Source organism: Plectropomus leopardus, chromosome 17, assembly GCF_008729295.1.
Source record: "Plectropomus leopardus isolate mb chromosome 17, YSFRI_Pleo_2.0, whole genome shotgun sequence".
Taxonomy (NCBI): Eukaryota; Metazoa; Chordata; class Actinopteri; order Perciformes; family Serranidae; genus Plectropomus; species Plectropomus leopardus.
In genome coordinates, this window is record NC_056479.1 from 2,557,146 (window position 1) to 2,582,246 (window position 25,101).

At 38.0% G+C, this 25,101-nt stretch overlaps 1 protein-coding gene across 9 annotated transcripts in view; it reads right to left on the minus strand.

Moving 5' to 3' along the window:
• rbfox1 (RNA binding fox-1 homolog 1) overlaps nucleotides 1–25,101 on the minus strand; it is a 198,296-nt gene that overhangs the window by 24,823 nt on the left and 148,372 nt on the right. For 5 of the 9 annotated variants that reach the window (XM_042505386.1, XM_042505383.1, XM_042505388.1 and 2 more), the window contains exons 3-9: nucleotides 23,712–23,858; nucleotides 23,478–23,531; nucleotides 20,188–20,280; nucleotides 15,870–15,930; nucleotides 13,413–13,466; nucleotides 8,989–9,121; nucleotides 4,013–4,052 (exon numbers count right to left, since the gene is read on the minus strand). In XM_042505386.1, the coding sequence (XP_042361320.1) occupies nucleotides 4,013–4,052; nucleotides 8,989–9,121; nucleotides 13,413–13,466; nucleotides 15,870–15,930; nucleotides 20,188–20,280; nucleotides 23,478–23,531; nucleotides 23,712–23,858 (582 nt within the window). The remainder of the gene's footprint in view (nucleotides 1–4,012; nucleotides 4,053–8,988; nucleotides 9,122–13,412; nucleotides 13,467–15,869; nucleotides 15,931–20,187; nucleotides 20,281–23,477; nucleotides 23,532–23,711; nucleotides 23,859–25,101) is intronic. The other 4 variants (XM_042505391.1, XM_042505390.1, XM_042505389.1 and 1 more) reach the window with 2 other exon arrangements.

Consider the following 25,101-nt stretch of genomic DNA (forward strand, 5'->3'; position numbering starts at 1 on the left):
AACAGCCAGTCAAATGACTTTTTGTCTGAGTAATGAGCAATATTGAGCCTTAAAGTCATGCTGGCACTGCATGAACAGTTTTCCAGGGAAATATGGTCAGGTTAAAGTACCCGTTTACCTTGATGATGTTTTGGAGGTGTGTCTTTTATTCATCCTTGTAATTTTTAAATTAATCTACGGGAAAACTGCGCTCAATGTGTCCCAGATTTTTAGTGAAAAATAGTACAGCAAATCCATCATATTTTTATAGCTTCTTTACAAAACTACTTACCATATCAAATCTGTCACATATTAACTTTCATTGGCAACTTAACCCTTTGAAACATGAGCAAAATTGGCTTGATTTCTTTCAAAATCATGAGAAGAAGGCAATGAGCAAAGAAAGAAGAAATTGCCCGAAATTCAACAAGAAATTACTAAAAACTAAAATCAAAACAAAATTAGTTAAAAAAAAAAAGAAACAAAACAAAAACAAACCTTATAAATGTAGTTGTTTTTTTAACCTAGCTTATAGTATTTTACCTAGCTTTTTCTTTTTTCCCCGAACATTTCTCCCAAGACAATTTTCCCTATTTATTTTAAAAATAACTCCCTAAACCCAATAACTTCTTTTAATTTGTGGAACATTTCTTACTGAGTTGCTCATTGCCTTTTTTACCATGTTTTTTTTTTTTTTTTTTTTTTTTTAAGAAATCACACCAATTTGCTGGTGGTTCAAAGGTTTGACTATGTGTGAAATGTGTCTGAAAGTAGAAAAGTGATGTTGTTTCAGGTTTGCATCCAGGAATTGTTGGTTAGTGTTTGTTAACAGTATTACGAGCAAAAGTGAAAGCCAACGCCAGAATCTTTATTTTGGATTGAGCTTCAGCTAATTATATTTGCATTTTTCAGCACTGTGTCTGCAATTTTTGAAGCCTCGTCTCTTATCAGTTGTTTTTTGATGACCTTGGAATGAGAACAAGTGGTCTTTCATCAACATTTAAACTCTCTTTTTCTATCTTATCTAATCTGCTATTTAAGTTGACCAAACACGCTTCTAAATTACCATATTTTCAATTAATTTGATCCCCTTGTAATTGAATAAGGTATTCCGTTTTCTGATTGCAGAATGGCAATCAGTCCTTGTATTGTTTGAGCATGATAGAAAACCTTTTTCTTTCAAACTGTGGTTGAAGGACTAAACCAATGTTTTTGTAACCAATATTGTTGGTCAATTTTACAACCATGCTGTGATTCCTCACAAAGTGTCACAATGTGCATCTTACAATAAACCTTCAAGACAGCATTAGTTTGAAAAAAAAGATTTTAAGAGTGATCTACTCGAGAGAACATGACATACGTGTTTCACAAAGTGAGTGTAAGCTCAGTAGAAATGTATTTTGATAGATTTGACTTATTCCTGTTTTGTGACACCATCCAGGATGAAATGCTACCAGTGTTCTACATTTTCATGACTTACTTTTTATTTCTTTATAAGTAAGTGTCCCCAAAGGAAACTATTAAAAAAAAAAAGAAAAAAAAAAGGCCACGATGTCAGTAATATCATACGGATTTTGCATTGGTGCAAAAAATGCTTCCCCAAATTAAAATAAAATAAAATAAAATAATCATTACATGATGTTGACTGATGTTTTTAATGTATTTTTCTTTTTCTTTTTTTTTTTTTTATTGGTCTCCGACCAGATCATAGATCTGTTTCAAGGCCCCTTTTGGCCTAAGATAGCTAACGTTACATCAACCAGACTGCAATTACAACCAGATCAGTTTATCAATGGCTCTGATAATTATACTGACTGGACTTGAGAGTTACGTAAAAATCCACAGAAGCTGGACTTATCGTAATGCTACATAACAGTGCCTTGTATTTTGCTTCATTCATACTAAAGTTAGGCAACTAATGTTATTAATGTAATATTCAAATCTTTTTCCTAACAGCAGGTAGCGTTAACTAACTAGTGCTTTTCGGCGTAAGATCTCGGCACCAAAAGCCACCTTTCGTGTCTGCATGATAAGCTGCTGGATGGCAACAGCCGAGAACGTGGCCAGGCAACCATTCATGGGGTTATTAAAAACTGACAGACAACTGGATGGCACCTGCCATAGCAGCATGATATGTGGATAGGGCGGCTTCACTTGAGAACGTAGCTGGATGGAACCTCTCATGTCTGCATGATACGCCGCAGGATGTTGTCAGGCTGAAATGCTGCCAGTAACAACATAATATAAGGGGTGTGAAGGTCCCTATAGGGTGAGAAAGAGGGGTGGTGGATCATAGAGTGCAATTAATAATTTCACACCTACCATTATTGTAATATGACATGCATCTGTTTCTATTATTGCCGTGCCTCTCTCCCCCTCTCTCCCCCTTCTCTCCCCCTCTCTCTTTCTCTTTCCTTTTTTGCCATGATTGTATTTCATTTGTTATTTACGACATCTATTGCTCGTCTGTCCGTCCTGAAAGAGGGATCCCTCATCATCCTTGTACCGCTCTTCCTGAGGTTTCTTCCTTTTTTTTTCCCCTGTTCAGGGGTTCTTTTTTCGGAGTTTTTCCTTGGGTGATGTGAGGGTCTAAGGGCAGAGGGATGTCGTACACTGTAAAGCCCTCTGAGGCAAACCATGTTTTGTGATAATGGGCTCTATAAATAAAACTGACTTGACTTGACTTGACTTGGATGGGTCCAACAAACCCCTGACTTTCATGAGGGAGTTTGTGTTTTGCTTTCTGTCTGAATGGTTTTTTTTTTCCATTTTTCTAAACCTGACCATGTGCCTGTTTCCTAATAATCCGTGCCACCATGTGCGTCTGTTGACGTCCCATCGTTGGTTTCCATGGGCTTTTGTTGTTTAACCATAACCATGTGCAGCATCATCCCACCATGTGATTCCGGTGAAATCACGGTAGCGGCATCCCGGAACTTAAATAGCAAACACAGAAGGATACCTAAAGTGTAATGTGTAGACGTGGAAGTCCACTTACAAGGCATCAGTGTGACAACTTGGGATGAGAACGTGTTGCCTGGACCCAACAGGGGCTTTAACTGAGTGATCTGTAGCTGCCTGACAAAGCCATGATCTGTTTTGAGACCATCAACAAGGTTAACAAACAAGCATGTTTAAATTGAAACATCAGTCAACATCTCTTATCATATGTTGTATATTTTGTGGAAACATTTTTCAGTCAATGGTGGAACAACAAAGACATGATGGGTTACAGTGTGAAATGCCTGCTCCATTAATTTTAATAGAAGTGGCATCAAAGTCTGGCACCAATGCAAACTTTGAACACTGTCATTGACATCATGACCTTTCCCTCTTTTATAAAGTTTAGTTTCATTTCTGTTACCAGGGATGGACTGAGGTCAAAAGCTACAATGTTGTAATTATCAGAGATTAAATTGTTTTATTAGACTTAAACTGGCAGGACACTGCTGCACATTTCAAGCATTTCCAAATAAAAATAATGCATTTACTCCTGCACTTTCCTTTATATATTTGGTCAGAGAGTGAACTTCATTAAGACCAGTTACTTTCACAAAAGTAAAATTTAGTGGACTCACAACATGGGTGAATAGTTTGGCTCACAGTGCACTGCATATAGAGCCTGGAAATAGTGCTTCTTTCTAATTATTGAATCAAGAATTGATTGTGAATCAAATTCTGACACAAGAATCTGAGTCTAATCCAATTGTGAGATTCCTAGAGTCAATTTTCCATTTTTGAAGCCTCACAATGTTCTCCCCTTATGTATGTGGTTGCAGAATGGGTTTTTACACCTAGAAAAACAGCTTCCTTTTCCACTTGCTAAGAGTGTGGCTTGTGCCTTTGTTTGTGGTCTACAATCTCTCTGCTGGGCCTGTAATCTGAAAACATGACCAGCTACCCGCTCCCCCAGCTGAAGGTGAAGCCATTTATGAGCATGGAGGGTTGGAGGCTTGCATGTGCGTAGCAACAGGGCAGAAACCACGGACATGGCGGTGTAGCATGCAATGTCATACCAGTAAATAATACTTACATAAATATCTGCACCATAAAATCCATCCTGGTAAACAACACTGCAGAGGATGCAAACACAAACAAACAGACAAACAAACACACAATAAAACAAAAACATCCATATTAGTGCATGTTGACATGCAGGCACTGGGCTAGCTACCAACCAACCCCCATCTCCACGGTCCAAAACACAACCCCCCAAAAGAAAAGACATAAGAGGGGCAGAGGCGAAGGGGAAATACAGCAGGCACCCCTCTCTGCTCTCTAATGGCTGGGTAAGGAGGCTGGGAAGGTCCAAAAATACTCTCACTATGTCATGGAGTCCAATCAGCAGCATTATATTCAGACTGTGTGTTTAACTTAAAATGTTTATAGTGATCTTTATAGACTACTGACCCAATGCAAGCCACTGGAGAGAATCAGGGGACAAAAATCAGCGCCTTAGATTTATATTTTACTATAATTTTTTAAAATGTATTTTATTTACTTATCAACAAAAATATCTGGAATTAATTTATTTTAGATTTAGTTAAAGTATTCATTCCAACTATGCAATTTTGCATTTCATATGCAAAAAGTATTTTAGGGTTATGTCAAGGAGCGTAGACCTCTCTTTAGTACACAGCTTGCACAGTTTGAACCGATATTATTGGGAGTATAAATTGGGAAATATAAGTAAAGACTTTATGTAGGAATGTAACAGGAGTAGGATCCAGCACACTCAGGTCGTGTTTAGATAAGAATGGGGCTACTAAAAATTCTTTTCGTTCGAAAGTCTTTTCGTTGCATTTTTTAAAAATCCTGGTCCCATGAGAATGATTCTTAACGCTGTAGTATGCATGCCAGGCCAGTAGTTGGCGGTGTAACTTTGTAATGACACACTATAGAAGAACACCACATGCATGCGTGAAGTGTGGCTGTGTGTGTGGGTTGCATTTTCAAAAGATTACACTCTGGAACCTGGTTTCAAAATTTGCGTTTTCAGACCACCAAAATGTTGTCATATGAATGCAAGGCCGAACCACAACGAAAGTTTAATATTTTCATGCAAGTAACCGTTGCTGTATAAAGGTTCCTTTAGGGCTTTTTCTTACACCGGGGACAAAGCAGCATAACTCTTATTGCCAGTTTCAGACCAGTTTTATGTCCAGCACCCTCCTTCTGTAAGTAGCAAACAACCTTGCACCCATCTTTGTGCCCTGTCTGTCTTAAAATGAGGTGGACATAACAAGGACATTATTTGAAATGATAAACATCCTTAAAACGTTCTTTGAACATTAGAATAAAATGTTTTCTTTAAAACCTTATTTCATTGTGTAGGTAACATTAGCCAGTGTTGTGGGAATGTTCCCTGTTATCTGACAATGTTAAAGATAATATAATAATTTCACTCCTGGGAAGTTGAACTCTTTTGGCTTCGTGCACCACTCAACAACTTTCATAGGAATGAACAGGCCCCGCCTCCACCAGCTGGAGATAAGGTTGCTAAAGTCATGCATGACAAAGACATCTGATTGCCATTTCATAAATGCGTGTTTCTCTATTCTTGTGTCCTGATCTGCAGTGGAATCCCTTGTCTAAAGATATGAAAGCACCGTAGGACTATTAGTGCCGAGATTATGCAAGTTTATCTGTGTGAGAGAGAAAGCATTTCTCATCCAGCCTCCAATAAAACGGCAGGATGTTGCTGTCAGTGCTGCATCATGATGGAGTTCCGCTCAACAAAAATGGCTCCTCGGAGGACCAAGCTTCCAATTTCTACAGCCAATAGACTGGTAACACACCGTTTGAGCTATCTCCGATAACCAATAACTTCTCAAATGTCAAAGTGGCCAGAAAGCTGCTTCACTCATTAAAATGTATTCTGTGGTACTGCAGCAGTTACATGTACACACTGGTTTATTGATACCATAGGCTGTCCTGTCAGGCCCTCTTTGAGACATAAAGAAAATGAACACACACACACTCTTACCCTGACCCTAACCATCACAACTAAATACTTGATCCTAAACCTAACTTAACTTAACCTGAACCTTAAAATTAAGTCCTAACCCAAAGACAGACCTTTGAAGAAGTGAGGACTAGCCAAAATGTCTTCACTTGTCAAAAGTGTCCTCGCTTTATTGCTTAATAACATTGATCCTCACCATGTGGCAAGTACAAGTTTACACACACACACACACACATGCACACACAAAAGCAAACTCAGTTCTCTAGCCGTGTCACAGGATCTATTTGGAGTCGGGTCGCCGCCACTTGAGACAGTTTTAATAAAAATACATCACGGTCCACATTAATAATTCACCATCTGACTGCCACTGGGGCAATTAAGCGGTGCAGCAGCGTTAATGAAAGTACAATCTGTAGCACATATCTCTTTATCAGGACCATGCCTGGCTGTTCACCCAAACACATATCTCCCTGATCCTATGTGACAGTTCCAGGGCTTGTTTTCAGAAGCACTGAAATATCTTATATAACCGTTAGGGATTGCTTAATGCATTACACAAGCTTTTTATTCTTCTTTGTTTTTTGGGGGGTTTTTTGTTGATAACTTTGGCTGTGTTCATGCTAATGGCATACATTTAGGCAAGATTGTGTATTTTTTTTTAATCTGTGAATTTCCAGCTCAGCTCCTCTAATAAGTCTAAAATACACTGTGGAAACAAAATCATTACATTCATCCTGTTAATTGCAATAAAATGCTCCTATGAAACCCATTCAAACTGCAATTTTTGATCCCACAGCCATCAAAGCATAAAAACATGCATTGTATTTGTATTATTTCTGTGTGTCATTTGGGGCTTTTGCCATGGAATTTATAATTTTTGCCATTTTTCACCTGATAATACCATATTCATTTATTTATTTATTTACCATATTTTGCATGTGGGGAAAATACATGCTATTTCCACAAGTGCACTGTCACAATCAATGCTGCTGCTAATCACTGATATATCCCAGGTTAATGATCTTCCAAGCATGTAGTATATTGAAAATAATTCATTTTATTGTTTTTTTTTTTTCTCCTAAAAACATAGTGGAGTCATAATAATAACCTGGCACTTCAAGGGTTAAAATCCTGAAAATGAAAGAATATTTGATATTCATAATTAGGACTGATGCTGGTTCCAAATTACGACAAAATTATTAAATTCAAACAGAAAATCCTAATAATGCATGATAGTTTTCAAAGCTTGATTTTTAAAAAAAAAAGAAATTTGTCAATGGAGCGATATGAGTGTGTGTAATATTAAAGTGGGCCCTAAGGGTTAATGTCTCTGTGTTGGATGGAATGTTTTGTATTGAGTTTTTTTTTTCATTTTATTAACAAATATGAAATATAAATGTTATACCATAGATTCATTTAAACGATTCATTATTTTTAATCTAGATATGATTTTTCTTGGAATCTGTCAGAATAAAACAACTTTATTTAAATATTTTTGACGTTTGCATTGATTTGTTAATAGGAATGACAAATTAAATCAAATTTACATTTTCTTTTGAGAAATTGTACATCATGGTTACAGACCAGAGATTAACGAAATAGCATTCATTTATAGTTGTTACTTTATTAGTGCAACATTCATATTCATTTTAAATGTAATGTAACCAAAAAATAATATTCTATATTTTCAGCAGATGTGGTTATTATCAGAATAAAAAAATAAACAGTACATGTTAATCTTAAGAGAAAATCATATGTTTTAAGTTATTTGATATTTAAAAAAAAGTTTGTACCCTCTGGTCATCTAGTTTCAGTGACACTCTCATTTTCTATTTGCTGCATAACTTTGTATTGTGTACAGATGAAAAATGTGATGCTCACTGGTCCCCCTGAGCTACTGTCCTCAATGTTTAGCTTTACATGTATTTGCATCCACCTATTTATCTGTGCTGTTTTCAATCTGTGCATTAAAAGTGACCTGAAGATACCAGAAATATAAAAAAAATAAATAAATAATAATGATCTGCAAAATGTTTTTGCTTGGTGGAAAAAAAGGTGTATTGATAAAAAATCACAATGTGATGAAGAGCAATAGAAACAGACTTAAAGAAAAAATTATCAAGCATGTGACTTGAACAGCAGTCAAGCTTCCACTGATGTGACAAAAACATCAGATGTATGTGGATCGATGACGAGAATGTAATCTTCCTCACAACAATATATGGAAGATGAAAAAACTGTCATAAATTCATTATGTTCAACATGTTTTTATTTCTATTATTTGAGTTTTAACTTAGCTTTTTTCAGTTTTAATGCCCTCTCCTTCTGCAGTGGTTAAATAGGGCCTAACTGTTTACTCCATGTACAAATTCCTAATATTCACATAACGGCAGTGACTGAAAACTCACAATAAATCGTAGATGGAATCTGACCAGTGTGAGCAGCAGAAAAAAAAAAAAACTCTGCTCCCATCCTTAAATAGACTCCCAGCCAGCCTCCTTAGTGTCCATTTGCTTGCAGTCATAAAGAGCAAAATAAATAAAAAGAGCCACCAGAATAATGGCAAATCAGATCTGACTGCCCACAATACACAGCTCCGCTTGGCTCGTCTCCAGAGCAATCAGCCATGGAGGGTCAGCCAGAGATGCTGCTGGGGCTGGGAACATGTTTTTCTCTTTTCTTCTTATTTATTTATTTATTTATTTATTTGTGGCAAAGGCTAAACTCTAAAAGTGGTCACAAAGTGGAGGACCTCCCGCCATGAACACAGCCTCTCTCAATGACACCACAGTACAAGGCCAAATTGACAATCATTTCCCATGAGTCCGTGCAAAGGCACATGTCTCGGAGCATGCCCATTGGTTGATTCAGCATGCTGTGGAAGTGGGGGGAGTGTGTTATCGCTGTGAGGCGAGGCTGGCATGCACCGCTTCGCTGAGTCTGAGCATAGAGATTCAGGACTTGCCATTGGATAAGGGGAAGAGAGAAGGAGAGACCGAAGAGGAAGAATGACAACAGGACGAAAGCAAAGAAAGACTGCTCACCCTCCATAAGCTGGAATGTGGGGAGGTGGAGCGGCCGCCCTGAATGTGTTGTACACGGTCCGTCCTCGACCTCTTAGGTGGGCTCCTCTGTATGCTGCTGCTGCACTGGCTGTGGGGTAGGGAAATCCTGGTACTGGAGACAGAGAAGAGAAAATGATGCAGACCTTCCCTGATGTCACAACATCCAAAGAATGAGTGCACAATTTCCGGTTAAGACAGGTTATTTTCGTAGTATTCACTCAGTACATTTACACTATGTTAAAAGAAAAGTTAATTTATTGCGTTAGTCTGACGAAAACTGGACTTTTAAAATACATGTAAACACCATAGTCTGACTGGAATCGTACTACGTCAAATTCCTCGAAGTTGGACTAACACACCCAGATAATACAGTTGGGTGTTCTGGGGGTAATGCAGTTCTTTCATGAATGTACTTCAGTCAGACCTAAACTGGCCTATGCGTCCTGCGCATGCTCCCTAGTCCAGCACAGGGCTTTGAGTCGGAAGTCAGACAGCATAAGTTTCTATAAGAAAGTTGGGAAAAACATAAAAAGAAGAAAGAAGAAAACAAAACAAGGAAAAGGCACAAAGCAATGTGTAGAGTACATTCAAAATGTACAGCACTAAAATTTTCCCCATGTTGTCACAGTTAAGGGCCATCCACACCATGAATAACTATAACTATAAAAAGATTCCAACTCAAGTGGATGGTGGAGACCACACTACAACTATAACGGCAACAAAAGTAGCATATGATATTGTGTGGATCAATATAAATACTAATATCCAATCAGAATGTGTCTTATTTAGACTTCACCTCTAACATAGATCCTGATATCTAATTTGGACCACAAAATGTATTTTTGGAAAAGATGTATGAAGCTGTGGACTATTTTACTGTTTGGTTTTCTTTTATCCGTATAAAATTAGTCATCAGTAATTGATTCATCTACTTTACCTGACTATAGCAGATTCTGGCCAGTAGAGGGCAGTGTTTTACTGCTCTCAGGAGAAGAAGATGAAAGAAAAAAGTACTGAGTGTTGATTAAAAAACGTCACCTTATTATGATGGTTTATGGGCTACATAATGAATTTTGAATTTAGATCCAAAAATTCTGAATTTAAAGTGTTCAATCTGGTGTCATCAGGACATTTCAGTTACATTTTTCTACAAAATAAAGTTTCAGTAGTGCTTACAATATTGACTTCATAATTGCAACTTATCTCTTTGATTTGGTATTTAGTACCGACCTTTAACATGGTATAATCACTCAATCACAGCTCTTAACAGCTATATTAATATTGGGCTGCAGATGACACAAAAATGTAATTTGAGCTGACACATGCAGCCAAATGGTCTCTGGCACTTGTGGGGTCTCTGAAGTTGGTTTTGTCTTCACCGATGTCCTCTTTTACCGTCGCCATAATATCAGCAAACTGATGCTGACTCATGAATGAAACTTGTCTTCCAAAAAAACAAACGATTATCATTATAGACTGCTTGATTTCTTATTTTCTATTGTCTTTGAAGAATTTGGTGAACACATATCTTTCTAGTTTTCTGTTTGTTTCTCTTCAACCTCCTTGCAACGTACAGCAGTAGCAGGTCATCAATATCCATATTTATGGAGTGCATAGCAAGTGCTCTGTGCTTCTGTTTACAGAGTGCTATTGTTCATCAGCATGAATGTTCACATCCTGATCATTATGGTCATAGTTATAGTGCTTGGTGTGGATGGCCCTTTAGACATGCAACCTGTTTGCAGTTTTTTTAGTTTGTGATCTAATAGGTCAAAAAGAAGACAGTCAAAGTCAAGTAACTAGCTGAAAAGGGGCATATAAAAGTAGGACAGTACAAGGACAAGGACAGTACTCTAATTAAATGGCCTAATCAAGCTATCACTGCAATTCAACTTAACTGTGCATGTAAACATGCTTCTAGTGTCTGGTAGAGCAAAAAGAGCTGTACAACTGTAGCTGACATTAGCATTTGAATTCTTGAGAGAATGTGTCAAGTGTTCTCCCATTTCCAGGTGTGTAAAAACTGTGAGGAGGAAGAAAGAATAAAGATAGGGAGAGTGGCGCTGGAGTGGAGCTATTGCAGTGGTATTGTTATTAATTTATCATTAATCTTAATTGGGGACGACTGACACAAAGCTTAATTTGAGAGCCCGGGTGAGTGAAGGTTGAGAAGGAGATCGAGGTGCCATATCCAACCCTAATTATACATCTCCTCAAAAAGGAGATCTAATAAAATGCTAATAGAAACAGTGAATCATTCATTGACCTGATGAAAAATGAAAGGTTTGAGCCAAAGGATAAGAGTTTCTCAAAGAGAGACAAGGAGAGGAGTAAGACTGGTAATTGTTCCTATTCATCTTTTGTCACCTTGATTTTAGGACCGAGTGGCCTGGCTACCCCTAAAGTCACAGTGATGCTCCCACCAATGCTATTCCACTTTGCTGTTTTCATACAGCTTGGATGAAAATGAATGCTTAGCATATGCAGATGGAGAACTACTGGGACTCATTTTTAGTTGGGTTTCTATGTAAATTTAACAAACTTTTCAACCAAATTTTTAGAAAATTGGCAAAACCAAACTTGGGAATTGATAACAAGGTAAACCAACACGTTCTCATTTCAAGTTGTCACTTATCGCCACTCTGTCACTCCAAGGCATGTGAAAAGTCTAGAGATCCCAAGTCATGTCTTAAGTCCTTTATGGAAAGTCTAAGTTAAGTCACAAGACCTCATAAGCAAATTCCAAGTTAAATTAGGTAGAGTTAGTTCAGTGTGGCTGCATTCTCAATTGATGCCATGTTGGATGTATGTCCAAACACTGTCAAAGTGGCAGTTTTTAACCAGTACATAATCAGTGACGATAGAGGGTATGCACGTGAAGTCACAGCACTTGGAAGTCACTGCAGTTACATCCACAATCTTTTTACAGACTGCCAAAAGACAAAGAAAAGAGAAGCAAATGGATCGCTGCAATTCACAAAAACAATTAGAATCCAGGCACCAAAATGTGGATTTGTGGTTCCCATTTAGCTTTTTTCTGAATATCATTTTCAGTTTTGCTTTGTTTTTAAATCTAGTGGCTGATGAAATAAATTAACTTTGAAATGTGTGGGCATGGCTTTTGTATGCCTTCAGGTTTTGCACTGGGTATTTTCATCAAAATCAGGTTATGTTAGGATAAGTGATTTCTGGCCACATGTCAGTGTCCATGGACTGATGGTTCTTCCATAAGTTGTAAGGATCAAGTCCAACTGCCCTAGCAGATAATCGTTTGTTTTACTCCCAGTTTCGCTGTTTCCACTGCTAAACTCTGCCAGGCTGATGGATGTTTTGCCACAAGTGACTTAAATGTGTACCCGCTATTGTCTCTTGATCAACCAACAGTTTCTATGTCCACCTTTTAGTCTTGAATCAGAACATTAACCATTCTAATGTGTAATGAACTGAAGTGAACTGAAGTGAACTTACCTGAACTGCTGGGTGGAAACATGGCTCAAGAAATTTGCTGTGGTAATGTGGTGAGTATTTAACACTCCCTCGTGAATCATAACCTGCTCCGCTATCAAAACATCTAAACCAATTAACCATAAGAACAGGTCCTGGCCTCTATCCTGAGCGGCTGCAATCATTACCTGTTAATAAGGTAATAGCACAAATTACTAATAGAGAAAGAGTCTGAAATGCTTGCACACCCCTCGCACATGTGCACATCCAGGCAAAACACACGCACATGCCCCAATGGCATTTTGGATACTCAAAAGGTGAAACAAAGGTAAATCAATACAAAGCCATTTTGTAATTAAAAGAACGTGGGGGTGAATTAGGCAAACGACTGTCTGGAGAAATTGAAACTATTGATTTTAATTTACAAAATATATTTCACACCATTTAATGTCCTTGCAGAAATGGACAATTAGATTTCCTTCTCTCTTGTCCTTTGCTTTCCTTCACTCCTCTCCTCTGCCACACTCTTTTATCTGTCTCTCTTCTTCTTATCACCAAATCCAGGTATTTCTAACCTTAATGGCCATTGTTAATGACAGGGAGGGGCATGAGCTGTGGTTTGGGGGGAGGTGAAAGGCAAATATTGAAGATGGCGTGAGGGTGGCGGTTGCCGAATGTGGGTTTGTTTTGTAGCAGAGATGACAGTCTGTTGTTGCGTTTGTCCGAGTCAGCATAGTTCCCAGGCTAAAAACAGACTTTTTTCTGGTTATATGTTGCTTGGAAGGAAAGCAGATGAGGGAGAGGTGACAGAGGTTAAAATGAAGGGGGGCGGAAGGAGGGGTGGTTGGGGGGAAGGAGAAAATGAAGATGTCGAAGAAGCTGAAGAACAAAATGAATGAGGAGGAGGAAGATAACGACAAAGGAGATGGTGACAGATGGAGAAGGGCATGTCCTCCTACCTGCATAGAATTCTGGGCTGTAGACAGCGCTGACCACTGGATTTAACTTCCAGCCTGAAACAAGACAGACAGCAAGACAAAGAAAAAGACAAGAGGGAGGAGAGAAAACCGGGAACAGTGTTTTAGTGTGCTTAGTTTCTACAAACCTGTATGTTCTCACTGAAGTTTAATCTACCTGGGAATGTTTTTAGGAATTCAAAGCACAATATGGTCACCTAAACTTTTAATCAACAGACTAAACCTTTAAACTATATCTTAAGCCTCCTTGATATGTCAGATAACATTTTACATTGTCTGAATAAGTTACTTTCATACTAATGTTCAACTGCTAATACGTTTACCAGCATTACATTTTCTAAAGAGGTGACCTTTTTTTTCCTAGTTAAAAAAATTGTAAGTATTCATGCTTCATGCTAATGCTAAATTGCTAATTAGCACTAAAACAAAGTACAGCTGAGGTTGATGGGTATGCTTTTACTTCTGCAGAGTACTAAAATTAAAATTAATGAAACAAAGAGCAGCAAATTGTGACCAAACTTAAAGCTTTGAGAAACTGATTACCATTCATCCCTAGGGGTCCCAACACTTCACATATTGCCCCTTAGCAATAGACTACCACAACTACTTAATTACATTTTAGTTATCCTTCTGCGTCTGCTGTTTATGTTCTAGGATGCTGTTATAAATGGTGGGATGACATGGTAGACCTACATGGTTATGTTTAGCCACCACAGCACATGATTATTAATACCAGAACATCAACAAATGCGCATACTGACATGGATAGTTAGGATAAGGCAACAAGGGCACAGAGGCACATGGTAAAGCGTAAAAAAATCTTATCAAATGGGAAGTGAACACCAGACTACCACACGCAAGTCTGTTGTTTGATAGATGCATCCACTGCCCCTTCCGCTCACCCCATAAGTGCCTCCCTGCCACGTTTCACATTCTCAAGTGATGCTGCCCGTGCATGTATCTTGCGGAAGATGCCATACAGCCGTCCTGTGATAATAATACAGTGACCATTTCTGTTCGACCGTGTTCTAAGGTACCTTTCTGGGTTGTGAACCTAAGCCAAAAGCACTGTCAAAGAAGCACTATTTTACGAGTTTGGAATGAGAATGTGCTGGTGGACCATGTGTGTCTGATTTGGTTTATTAACCAAATTTAATGGAAATCAATCCAATAGCTGTTGAGACATTTCACCCAAAACCATAAATGTGAATCTTATAGTAAAGCTAAGTATCTCTTCAGAGGATCACCAGATTACCAAAGTTATTAGGATATATCGTCTGGGGGCAATTAATGCCTGTGTAATAAATCCAATCGTGGTTGGATGATGTGGTGGGCCAACCAAAAGGCTTACATTGTCATCCCCAAGCCACACCACGAGCACGGCTAAAATCCCTTCGCTTCCCACAATGCAACTGAAAGTGATCTTTTGTCAGGCCTTCCTTGCCTGGTAAATAACCAGGCTTTCCAACTCCATGTCCCCAATTTGTAGCTCAAGTTTTCTGTTATGAATGCATCTGTAAAGTTAGAAAACTCTGAAGACATCATCAGACAAAGGCATTAGACAGTATGCAAACTGCAAGATCTCACACATGCCTTCTTCCAATTTTGTAGCTATTTTTTTTTACATGAGGGTTTCTCTTTGCTACTCCCATAAGCAGCTGCTGGTGAAGCAGATACAGATCTAGAGGCTTGCTCCATAAAGCAGGCTAAGAAACTTGAGGATTTAAATCCAAAATCTGACTTAAATTAACATTGCAAATCAGTCTGGGCTAAAACTGTTCCATAAAGGTTCATTCCAGTTCACACATCAAAACTAATTCGACAGGTTAAAGCCTTGAGTTCAGCATTTTAGCCACTGCCAATTTTTGGTATTTTTTGTGGGGGTTTTTTTAGCCTAAAACACCATATTTGAGTCAAAGGCTGGCACTACAGAGGAGTGAGAGGTGGATATGGGTGAATCTGACTGTCACTTTAAGAAGCCCCACCCTTGAATATGCATAACTTTAGGTTTTAATTAAATGTAAACAGATCAGTTATTAAAAGAAAAAAATAATAATTCAGCCTCTGTACAGATGTCATAAAATTTGAAATAAGGTGGAAGGACCAAAACTGCTTATTTGTATCAGGTTGTAAACATATTTATTTATTTTGTAAAGTTATTTTAACATGGGGGTCTGTGGGAATTGACTTTGTTTCAGCCTCAAGTGGCCATTTGATGGTTTGGGCACTTCCTTACTGACTGCATTTTTCAGCCTCAGACTTTGAACCATATTGGATTTTCTTTATGGAACTGCATCTTTGACATTTTTATGATGATCAGTGAAAATGGTCAAATTAAATCTAACTAAAACATAAATCAAATTAAAAAAAAAAAAACATGTAAAATTACAATGGGGTGAATAGTGTTTACAGTCACTGTGAACACAGACTTGGCCTTACCATTTGCATATGGGTTGACAGTCTTCTTATTTGTCATTACTCGGGCTGTTGCATTGTTGACCTACAGCAGATAGAGAGAGGTCCATGAGTTATACTTAAATTTTAGTTGTCAGGGCTTTACTTGCTATAGTATATCTGCATGCATAGTTTCCTAATGTTGTAAACAAAGAAAGCAGTACACTGTATCACGGCAAACACCCATGTCATTTGTGTGTTTTCGGAATTGCATTCAGAAACACTTAAAAACACATCCAAAACAAATCAGTTGTCTTTCTCATTTGCATATGTTCTATCTTCTGACGTTTTCTGGCATGCTTTCCCCAATTACAGTGACATTTCAATAACATACAGACAAATGTAAAGAAACAACAGATGCACTTGGCAAAATGATGTTTTGTAAATGTATAGATGCATGCAGTGGAGGGGAGAAGGAGGAGGAGATAAAACAGACAAAGAAAATGTCATTGGGGGAAGGGTATAAGACAACATGTTGGGAGCATTATGCAACATCCAGTCAACCTTAAACTGTGAGAAGAACTGCTGTGACGAAAGCAACACAAAGCATTCACACTCAATCTCTCTAATTCATTGCAAGAATAGCTATTAAGATCAAAAAACAACCAAAGAAAAGAGATGTACTCAAATAAACCAACCAAGTCAATCAATCAACCAATCAAATCATTCCAAATTCAAACAACAGCTAACAGGGTAAAGTAAAATAAGGGTGCATTGTCTTCCAAAGTAAAATAAAATAAATCAATAAATGGGTTTCCAACAATCTCAGATAGATGTGCAAACGAATTCATATCTCAGTCAGTATCGCTCGCACACGCAGCTTCAGGAGAACACTTAGTGAATGGACACGCACGCCGACACGCAAGAAAATATGTATGTCAATATACAGCATCAACTCAACCACAATTCAAAAAGAAATGTCACGTGAGTTTTAGCGTTGCAAACGTTCCAAAGAGAGAGGAAGAGAGAGAGGAAATGTTGGCAGAATGGCTTGCTCGCCCACACTTACCATTCCCAAACCTCTTGGCCCCGCATACTTGTTTGTGTACTGTTACCGTTGTAACTGTGTTGGATGGGGCCCTAAACAAGCTACCGTTGGAAGGATGGTGGGGGAGGAGGGGATGAGAAAGGAATAAGCAGCATCTTACTCAGGTGGCCAAGAAAACTTTGCAATCATTCCACTGCACAAATGCTCGCTTTCAGCTGTCTCTATACAAGCAGTAAGCTGGTTTCTTAAAGCATAACTCCGACCATTTTCTTTGGACAACATGTCTTTATCTATCATACTCTTTGATTTGGACCAAAAACATCTCATTTGTCACATTTCAGAGATAACTACTTATTGACTAAGCTTTTAAATAGAGTCCTACAGAACCAGTGAACACTCTGAAGGCTCCTGGAGCAAGTTTTAATTACTTATTTCATTTGTTTCAAAATCAGATTCAGATCATTTCACTGAACTGTAATTAAGCAAAGATACGTAAATTGAGTGCTCTGAAATTACGTTTTTCTTATAACATTTTAATGTTACCAGGGCCATTGGTTTAGTAATTCCTTTTAAATTGACTACTGCACTGCTACACGAATCAGTGTAAAAGCTTGTAGCTGTCAGATCATGAAATCAATTCAGATGGAATATGAATTTAAAAAAAGCTTGATCCTGTCTGCTGACAAGTTGCTAACACAGCGACAATCTTGGTTATGTGACATAACCGTGGCATAACCCCAGATTCATGGAGTATTTAGGTAGTTGTAGCTGTCACTATTTTAATTTGGTAATTAATTGTAACATTTTGGTTGCCTTACAAGTGTTTAGTGTTTGCGGTAACTAAAGGCTTTTTTAGCATTAGTATTAACTAATCAAAATGTTTGTGATTAGATAAGTTACATTTGAGTATATATATTTTTCCTGTAAATAAGCTATACCTAAAAAAAATAAGATTCATTTTGTTGCTTTGCATCTTTTTGCGGTGCAGAAATGGCTTCTTTTGGCATAGACTACATAGATTTGTCTGCTTTACTGCCCAGTTTAAAACATCTGTGAGAAAAATAAGAAGGAATGAAATATAATAAGTTACATTACTTTAGTGAAGTAATTAAATTTCATCAAGTGACTTAATTATTACATCCACAATGCAGTAATTACCTCTTTAGTCTCGCTAGCTACTTGCTTGCATGCTGGCTAGCATGCCCGCTAGTCATGTTAGTAGGTCTCATGTTAGGCGTTGTATCAGTACAGGTGGAGATATTGCTGTTAGCAAAAATTAACATATCTTCTACAATGCGGCAAAACAATGAACATGTGGCACTTTGTCCAGCTCATTGTAAAAGGGGCAAGTTAAAGAGTGTTCGTTGTCAACATAACAACTACCAAGTCCTGAACTGATGAGGTTGCCCTTGTCAGCGATGCATCAGGACACATTAGTGTTTACACTACAAAAAGTATGTGGACAAATGTGTAAAAGCCCACCAATTTGTTTGAGTGACTGGATCACAATGTGCCATGGTGGTTGTTTATACTCGTATTTGATAATTGGCCAACCTGGAAATGTGAGGACCAAAGTTTTGGAAGACGTAAGAAATTTAATTAATCTGGCATCAAAAGTGCAATGTAAATTATCCAGTCCTTTACATCATGTTCTACTATTTGACTTTTTTTTTAAGAGTTGCTTGTGTTGGATAATAAATTGTTTTACCTGTGTCTAAGGATAACCTTTTTGGATCATGAATACCAACAAAGTAGAGGGCTCCAAGCTCTAATGGTAGACGTTGTATGGGCCTTTGAGCATTTGGGTGTAGGGTATATCTTGCAGGGACTGCTGATTGGATTATTGATTGTGCTTGATAATACCACTTCCCAATTATACAGTACATGTACCGCATAATGTGAAAAAGTGGTAATTAGGTGGTACATAAATATGACTGGAGTAATGACATCAAGTGAAGGACTTCAAATATATTATACTCCTGTTAACAAGCTAATGTAAAGAGAACGCAAGATCAATTGGTGGATTGATGCTCCATCTGAAAATGCGGACACTGCAGACTTTCATGGTGAAGGGGAGCTGAGCCTAAAGGCAAGCTCTCCCTTTACAATCCAATCTACATTCCATTCAGCGATGGTCATGAGCTTTTGGATGACCAAAATAATGAGAGTCCTTTTCAGGGTGGCTGGGCTCACCCCTAGACATAGTGTGTAACGCATCAGGGATTTCGGAATAATACATCTTCTCTGTTGCATTAAGAGCATTTAGTTGAGGTTGTTTTGGGTTTGATTAAGATTCCTTTTGGCCTCCTTCCCATCCTGTGTGAGCATTCTGGGAAGAGACTGTAGGGAAGATGTAGAACATGCTGGAGGGATTACATATTCCATCTGCATCCCTCAAGAAGAGCTGGAGGAAATGGCATCTTGGCTATGTTGCTTAGCCTGCTGCCACTGGATAAGCAATTGAAATTGGACAGACTGATGAAGGAGACTTGCTGTGGTGCCAGGGTATTATAGCCTTTGTCCGGGTACAGCTATAGAAATTAATGATTTTATATCTTCAACTACAACAGGTGTTGCCTCATATGAAGGATTAGGAATGAAAGATTGCTATGGCATTGGGATAAATGGGCAGAGTTATGCTTCAAGGCTAGTGGTGTCTAGCTGTTGGTCCTCTGACTGGACACAAGACACTGAATTAGCACTAAAGCATTGTCATGCTACTGAATCAGGTTAGTTGTGAACCTTGCATTTCGTTCTCCAGGTGACTCTCAAATGACTAAGTACTTCCTCTGTCCATGGATAAGCAGGATTTGAGTACTTTTTCTGGGGGAAGCTCCTTCCTTGATTAAACATATATAAGAACATCTTTACTTTTGAACATTTGTGGCCAAACTCTAAAGCAATCTTTGCACCATCCTAAAACACAAAAATGACTGTCTGCAATGTTGGGTAGTGTGGATTTCTACTTTTAAACCTTAGGTAAGGCCAGTTGGCTTGATAGAACAAAATCAAGTAAAACAGAAAAAAGTAATAAAAAGTAAACAAACAAAAAATAAAACAAGCAAAATCTTTAATATACAATACTGTTGGAATTGTTATATTTTGACACTTGTATTTGGGTTAATGAAACTGCACAAGGAAAGGGAAATGATAAGGCTTGGGTGACTTGACAGTTTGATGTCATGAGGCAGATGGCAAGGTGAGATGTGGCAGTAGACTGTCAAACCCTCATACACACAAATACACAAACACACACATTCAAACACAAAAAAAAAGGAGGACAGGAGGAAGGAAGAAGTATTTGAGAACATGCACCTCTATTTTACGGCCTTCTACCACGGTGCCGTGTAATTTCTCTCTGGCCCTGTCGGCGTCCACGCTATGCTCGAACGTTACGAACCCAAAACCCTGCATGCAGGACGGAGAGAGGCAAGAACAACATGCACGTTATTTTTTACATATCATACTTGACATTTCAGTAAACAACAGCTTGTTTCAATAAGAGCACAGTAAATAACACAATTTTCTGCTTCTACTTCAGTATTACTTTAGTTATGTATAGGACTATAACAATTAACCAAAATGCAATAATATTAAAAGTCTGAGGGGAAAACATTTAATTCACTGATGAAGAGAAAACTGACCCTTCACAAAGCCCTTCCTCCTTAGCCACTGTTGCTAAGCCTGTCAAGCTTTCCTTTCTAACATGGCACATCATTTGCAATTTGAGAGCTGTGTACACCCCAAAATGAACACCTAAATGGTGACGCATATAGTACTGTTTGTACTGCACTGGGTACCTTTTAGGGCATATTTCAAACTGAAGTCAGCAACAGCCAGTTTCTCATGTCTTGTCAGTGAACACTGATTTTGTTCTCCAAGCATTGAATTTTGGGAGCTGGTTGAAAACTATGTGTTTGGCTGACTCGAATTGAAATTGGAACATTTTTATATTTACCCAAGGATACATAGGCCTTCAAGGTAACATGCTAAAAGACTGAGGCTAAAGCTGCATGTTCCAGGCAAAACATTGAGTATGACTGGGGTTCTTGGAGTGTACATCTTCAGCCAGCCCATATGCGAAAAGAAAATCTTGGTATTGTACCTTTCTGCAAACCACAAATACATTACATTTGCACATCCCATACATATATCATCAGCTTTCCTAAAATAATGTAATAGGGAGCTGACTTTGTCATTGGGAGATGAATGAGATGGTAGATAACGTGTAACATAGGTGAGACGCCTGCAAAACTGCACACCTCTGTAATTTAGCTATTTATGTATTAGCATTTTGTAGTGACCTGTCCCTATTTTTCCAGCGAAGACTTTGTCTCAAAGCCAGGTATTTTAAGCCAAAATATGATCTTATCATAAACATAACCATTGCTGTTGACAACTGATTTATTATAGCAGCAGGACAGAGCTCCTAAATTTAGCATGTACCTTGATTAATCAGATTCCAGAACCTATGAAGTGGGTGTTCCAGTCCTAATGGGGTTTTTACTTGCATGATGTGTAACACCAAAAATAAATATAGGAAGCTCATTATATGGTCCCTGACACTGGAAGAAATGCAGTGTTATAAGTGCATTACCCTGACATGCTAATGTTAGTGGCTTATGTTAGAATAAACATACACCTTTTTTGTTTCTTGGTTTACACATGGTAACCCTCCTAAAATATTTCATAAATAATCCCACCCGACCCTAAACATCGTTCCTTATGTTAACCTGTTTGGAAATGGCTATAGTCAACTGCATTGATTTCCTTACAGAAAAATGCTTAATAATTATATTTCTCCTTTTTCCCCTATTGTTTTTCTTCCTATCGTTTAATTGTTTAATTAATTGGCTGACTAACTATTTCTATTTTAAATTTAGGGTTCAAATATGTGTTGGATTTATTCCCTATATGAAAGAGTGACTATTGGAGTACCCAGGTGGTTGACTGGGTAGAGCACATACTGTACCGTTGACACAGAGTCCAATGCAATTTAATTACTCTAAGTCATAATTTCGGTCCCCTAAACTAACCTTTGCCCACGTCATTTGAATTCAAATAGAACATCAATTACCTTAAGTCAGTTTGTCATGTAAATAGTGACCAAATTACAATACTGTTGTACATTTTATTAAAAACTATAAGTTATTAGAATTGAAGCCTCCCACTCTTTTCTTTCATTCATTACCTACACTGTCCCAATAAATTCAGGTCTCAAGGGTTAATAACATGCCTCAATAATAAACCCCTGCTTTTATTGGCATTGGTTTATGCCAATTCCATACAACGTACCAAGACATAAATCATCCTCAGCAATATTCCCATATTGCAAGATGTCGGGAAAATATATTTCTCATATGAAGTCATAAAAGAGTAAATTAAATCTACTGAAAGAATAAAGGTGAAATTAAATTCTTTATGGCAAGGCATCAGCAATAAAAAAAAAAAAACTACAGTAATAACCAAATGCAAAGCACGCCCACCAAATCTGAGAACACAAAAACTGAGAATAGTCTTACTCTAAATATCTCAAAAGAATTGAAGGATCTCTAAAGGAACTTCATTTTTAATAGCCAATTTTCTCGATCAGTAAAAAACATGTATTTTATTCTTAAACGGGCATTTTAATATAACAATATCAAACACAACACTCAACCTGTTTTTTTGTCCAAGTTACTTCTGGGAACAACATTTTTTTTTTTTTAAACTGGTCCAGTACTGAAAGAGGTGGCAAAACAGGCCACAATGTAACCACTTGGGGCAGGTGCCCCGCATCAATTAACATCCACTTAAAGCACATGGTTTTGCCACTAACAGGCTTATATTGTTGTTATGAGTGTCTTACAGCATTACGGAAGTGACCCTACCAGTGACTGAAATGTTTTCCTCACCATTCACTTGCTCTGTTTTGTGTCCAAGTTTATCTAAAGCTGAAGTCTTATTCTGAAATCTTGCGAGAGGTGACTTGTTGCAAGAAGAGAGTGGTGGAAATGCAAGTGAGAGTTGAAAAGAGGAATGCTGGGAATAGTTTGTTGTCTTAGAGTACCTCATCTAAAAGATTTTCAGTGACATGGCAGCATATATAGCTGATTCTGACAGTGTGAGGTCTGCGACATTTCAGAATGAGACTTCTCCTTTAGCAAAATGTGGACACAAAAGACATTGGAACAAACAAAAAGTAGAGGTAAACATTTCATTTTTCTCTAAGGTCCTTTGCTTAATGTTGCAAGACATTCATATTAAAGTCTAAGCCTATTAATGGCAAAATCAAGCACTTTTAATGGACATAAATGTAAGGAGTGCACCAGCTCTGAGTAGTTACATTGCAACGGACAAAGGACAATGTTTAATTAAACATAAGAAGCAGAACCAATTGTGTTCCTTTAATTTAAACATCGTGCCATTGTGCTTATTGATTATTCTGGACCTGACGAGGTTCAAACAGTTACCACAGAAATTCTTGTCTATCTATCTATGTGTGTGTGTGTGTGTGTGTGTGTGTATATAAATATATATAAAAATAAAAGGCACGATGTTTAGAGAGAGAGAGAGAGAGAGAGAGAGAGAGAGATAAAGAATTTAGAGACGGAAACACCATGTACCTTAGAACCACGTTCATTGAAGATGATTTCCACATCTAAGATTTTGCCAAATTGCTGAAAGACAAACAAAACAGGAAAATGCTCAGTGATTGTTTTTTAACTATTTTTCCTGAACATGAATGTCCCGCTGTTGTTACTTCTTGTCTTTGTTAACCAAAATGTCTCTTAAAAAATCACCTGCAGTGTCTAAATTTTCAAAAAAATTACATGTTTGTCAAATTTTGCTGTACTTACGCCAAACATTTGCCTGAGATCTGGGTCTCTAAACCTGAAGGGGATGTTGGAAACATGAAGTCTTTTGGGTTGGGCCTTGCTGTCTGTGCTTTCAGTTACAGTCTGCGTTGGTGGCTGACTGTCCGTCTGGGCGGCATCATCTGTCTGCTGGAAAACACAGAATAAAGGTATAAAGATCATTGACAAGTTTCTTAAACAGCAGAGATGACATATAATGTGTATGTTTTCTGTAAATCTGTAGTCCAAGGTGGTGATTGACCTTATGTATTTCAGCAGTAAAGTAGTTCTCAGATTCTTTTATTTTGACTTGGATTTCCTGCCTGTGTCCAATTGTAGATTCATCTGTTGCCACTAATCATCTTCACCTGCATTTCATTGGTAATGGGCAAACATTAATGAACAAATCTTTTTGAACAACTCTTTTAAGTATCCAGGTAAGCCTGCTGAATGTATGACTGCTCATGAATTTGTAATATGTTATAAGAAAATGCAGCAGCAGCAATAAATTAATGAACAAGGACCTCTTGAGCATGTTCACCATAAAATCGTGAAGCGGCTGCTGCAACACAAACTGAACTAGTTAAGCTAGTTGTAAGCTAGTTAATGCTGAAAGTAACTTTACACCAAATTTCCTCTTTCCACCACTGATATTTGTGGTGATTGTGGTGGTGTCAGACCGTGTGACCTCTTTATAAATATGGACACATGTTCCCAATTTCGGAGAAATGTGTCGTAGATTGTGTGAATGGATCAGAATTTTTTTAAATTGACTATAGTCAGCAATAGCATTTGGAAGTTAGGAGAAAAACCTGGAACTGAAGCCAATGAAAAAAATGGACAGACTGCATAAAGCCAGTAGGGGAGAGCTGGTAAGCCTTGTCTCTGTTCAGAGATGGCCTGCGGCATCAGATGTGAATGTCCTCCTTGATCTCTCGCTGGCAGTCCACTGACTCTTGGTCGATGACTTTTGATCTCCTCCCAGTGGATCCTGTGAAAGCTTTTAGTCTGCTGTTCCCAGACAGCTCATGTTGTCTATTTCTGATTCAGTGGTGCCACTGCTTCTAGAGTTAACGTTTTGCACTCATTAGTTTCCTTCATTTGAAGGAAAATGAACAAAACGAATATGTCTCATACGTCAGTCAGTCAATCAACCAATCAATTATTTGTTGAAATAATACAAGCCTATACCCCTTCTTTTCACCAAAATTAGTGTGTGTGCAGGTGCTTTAAACATGGTTAAACCTACTAAAAGTAGGCCATAGACTGCTTTCCCATTTCCAGTGGACTGGAGCTGTGTACACGGCTCTGCTGCAGAGGACTGTGCCTTTCTGTTTGTGTGTCACATTCCATGTCACAGACAGAGAAGGCAGAGAACAAGTCTGTAAATGGT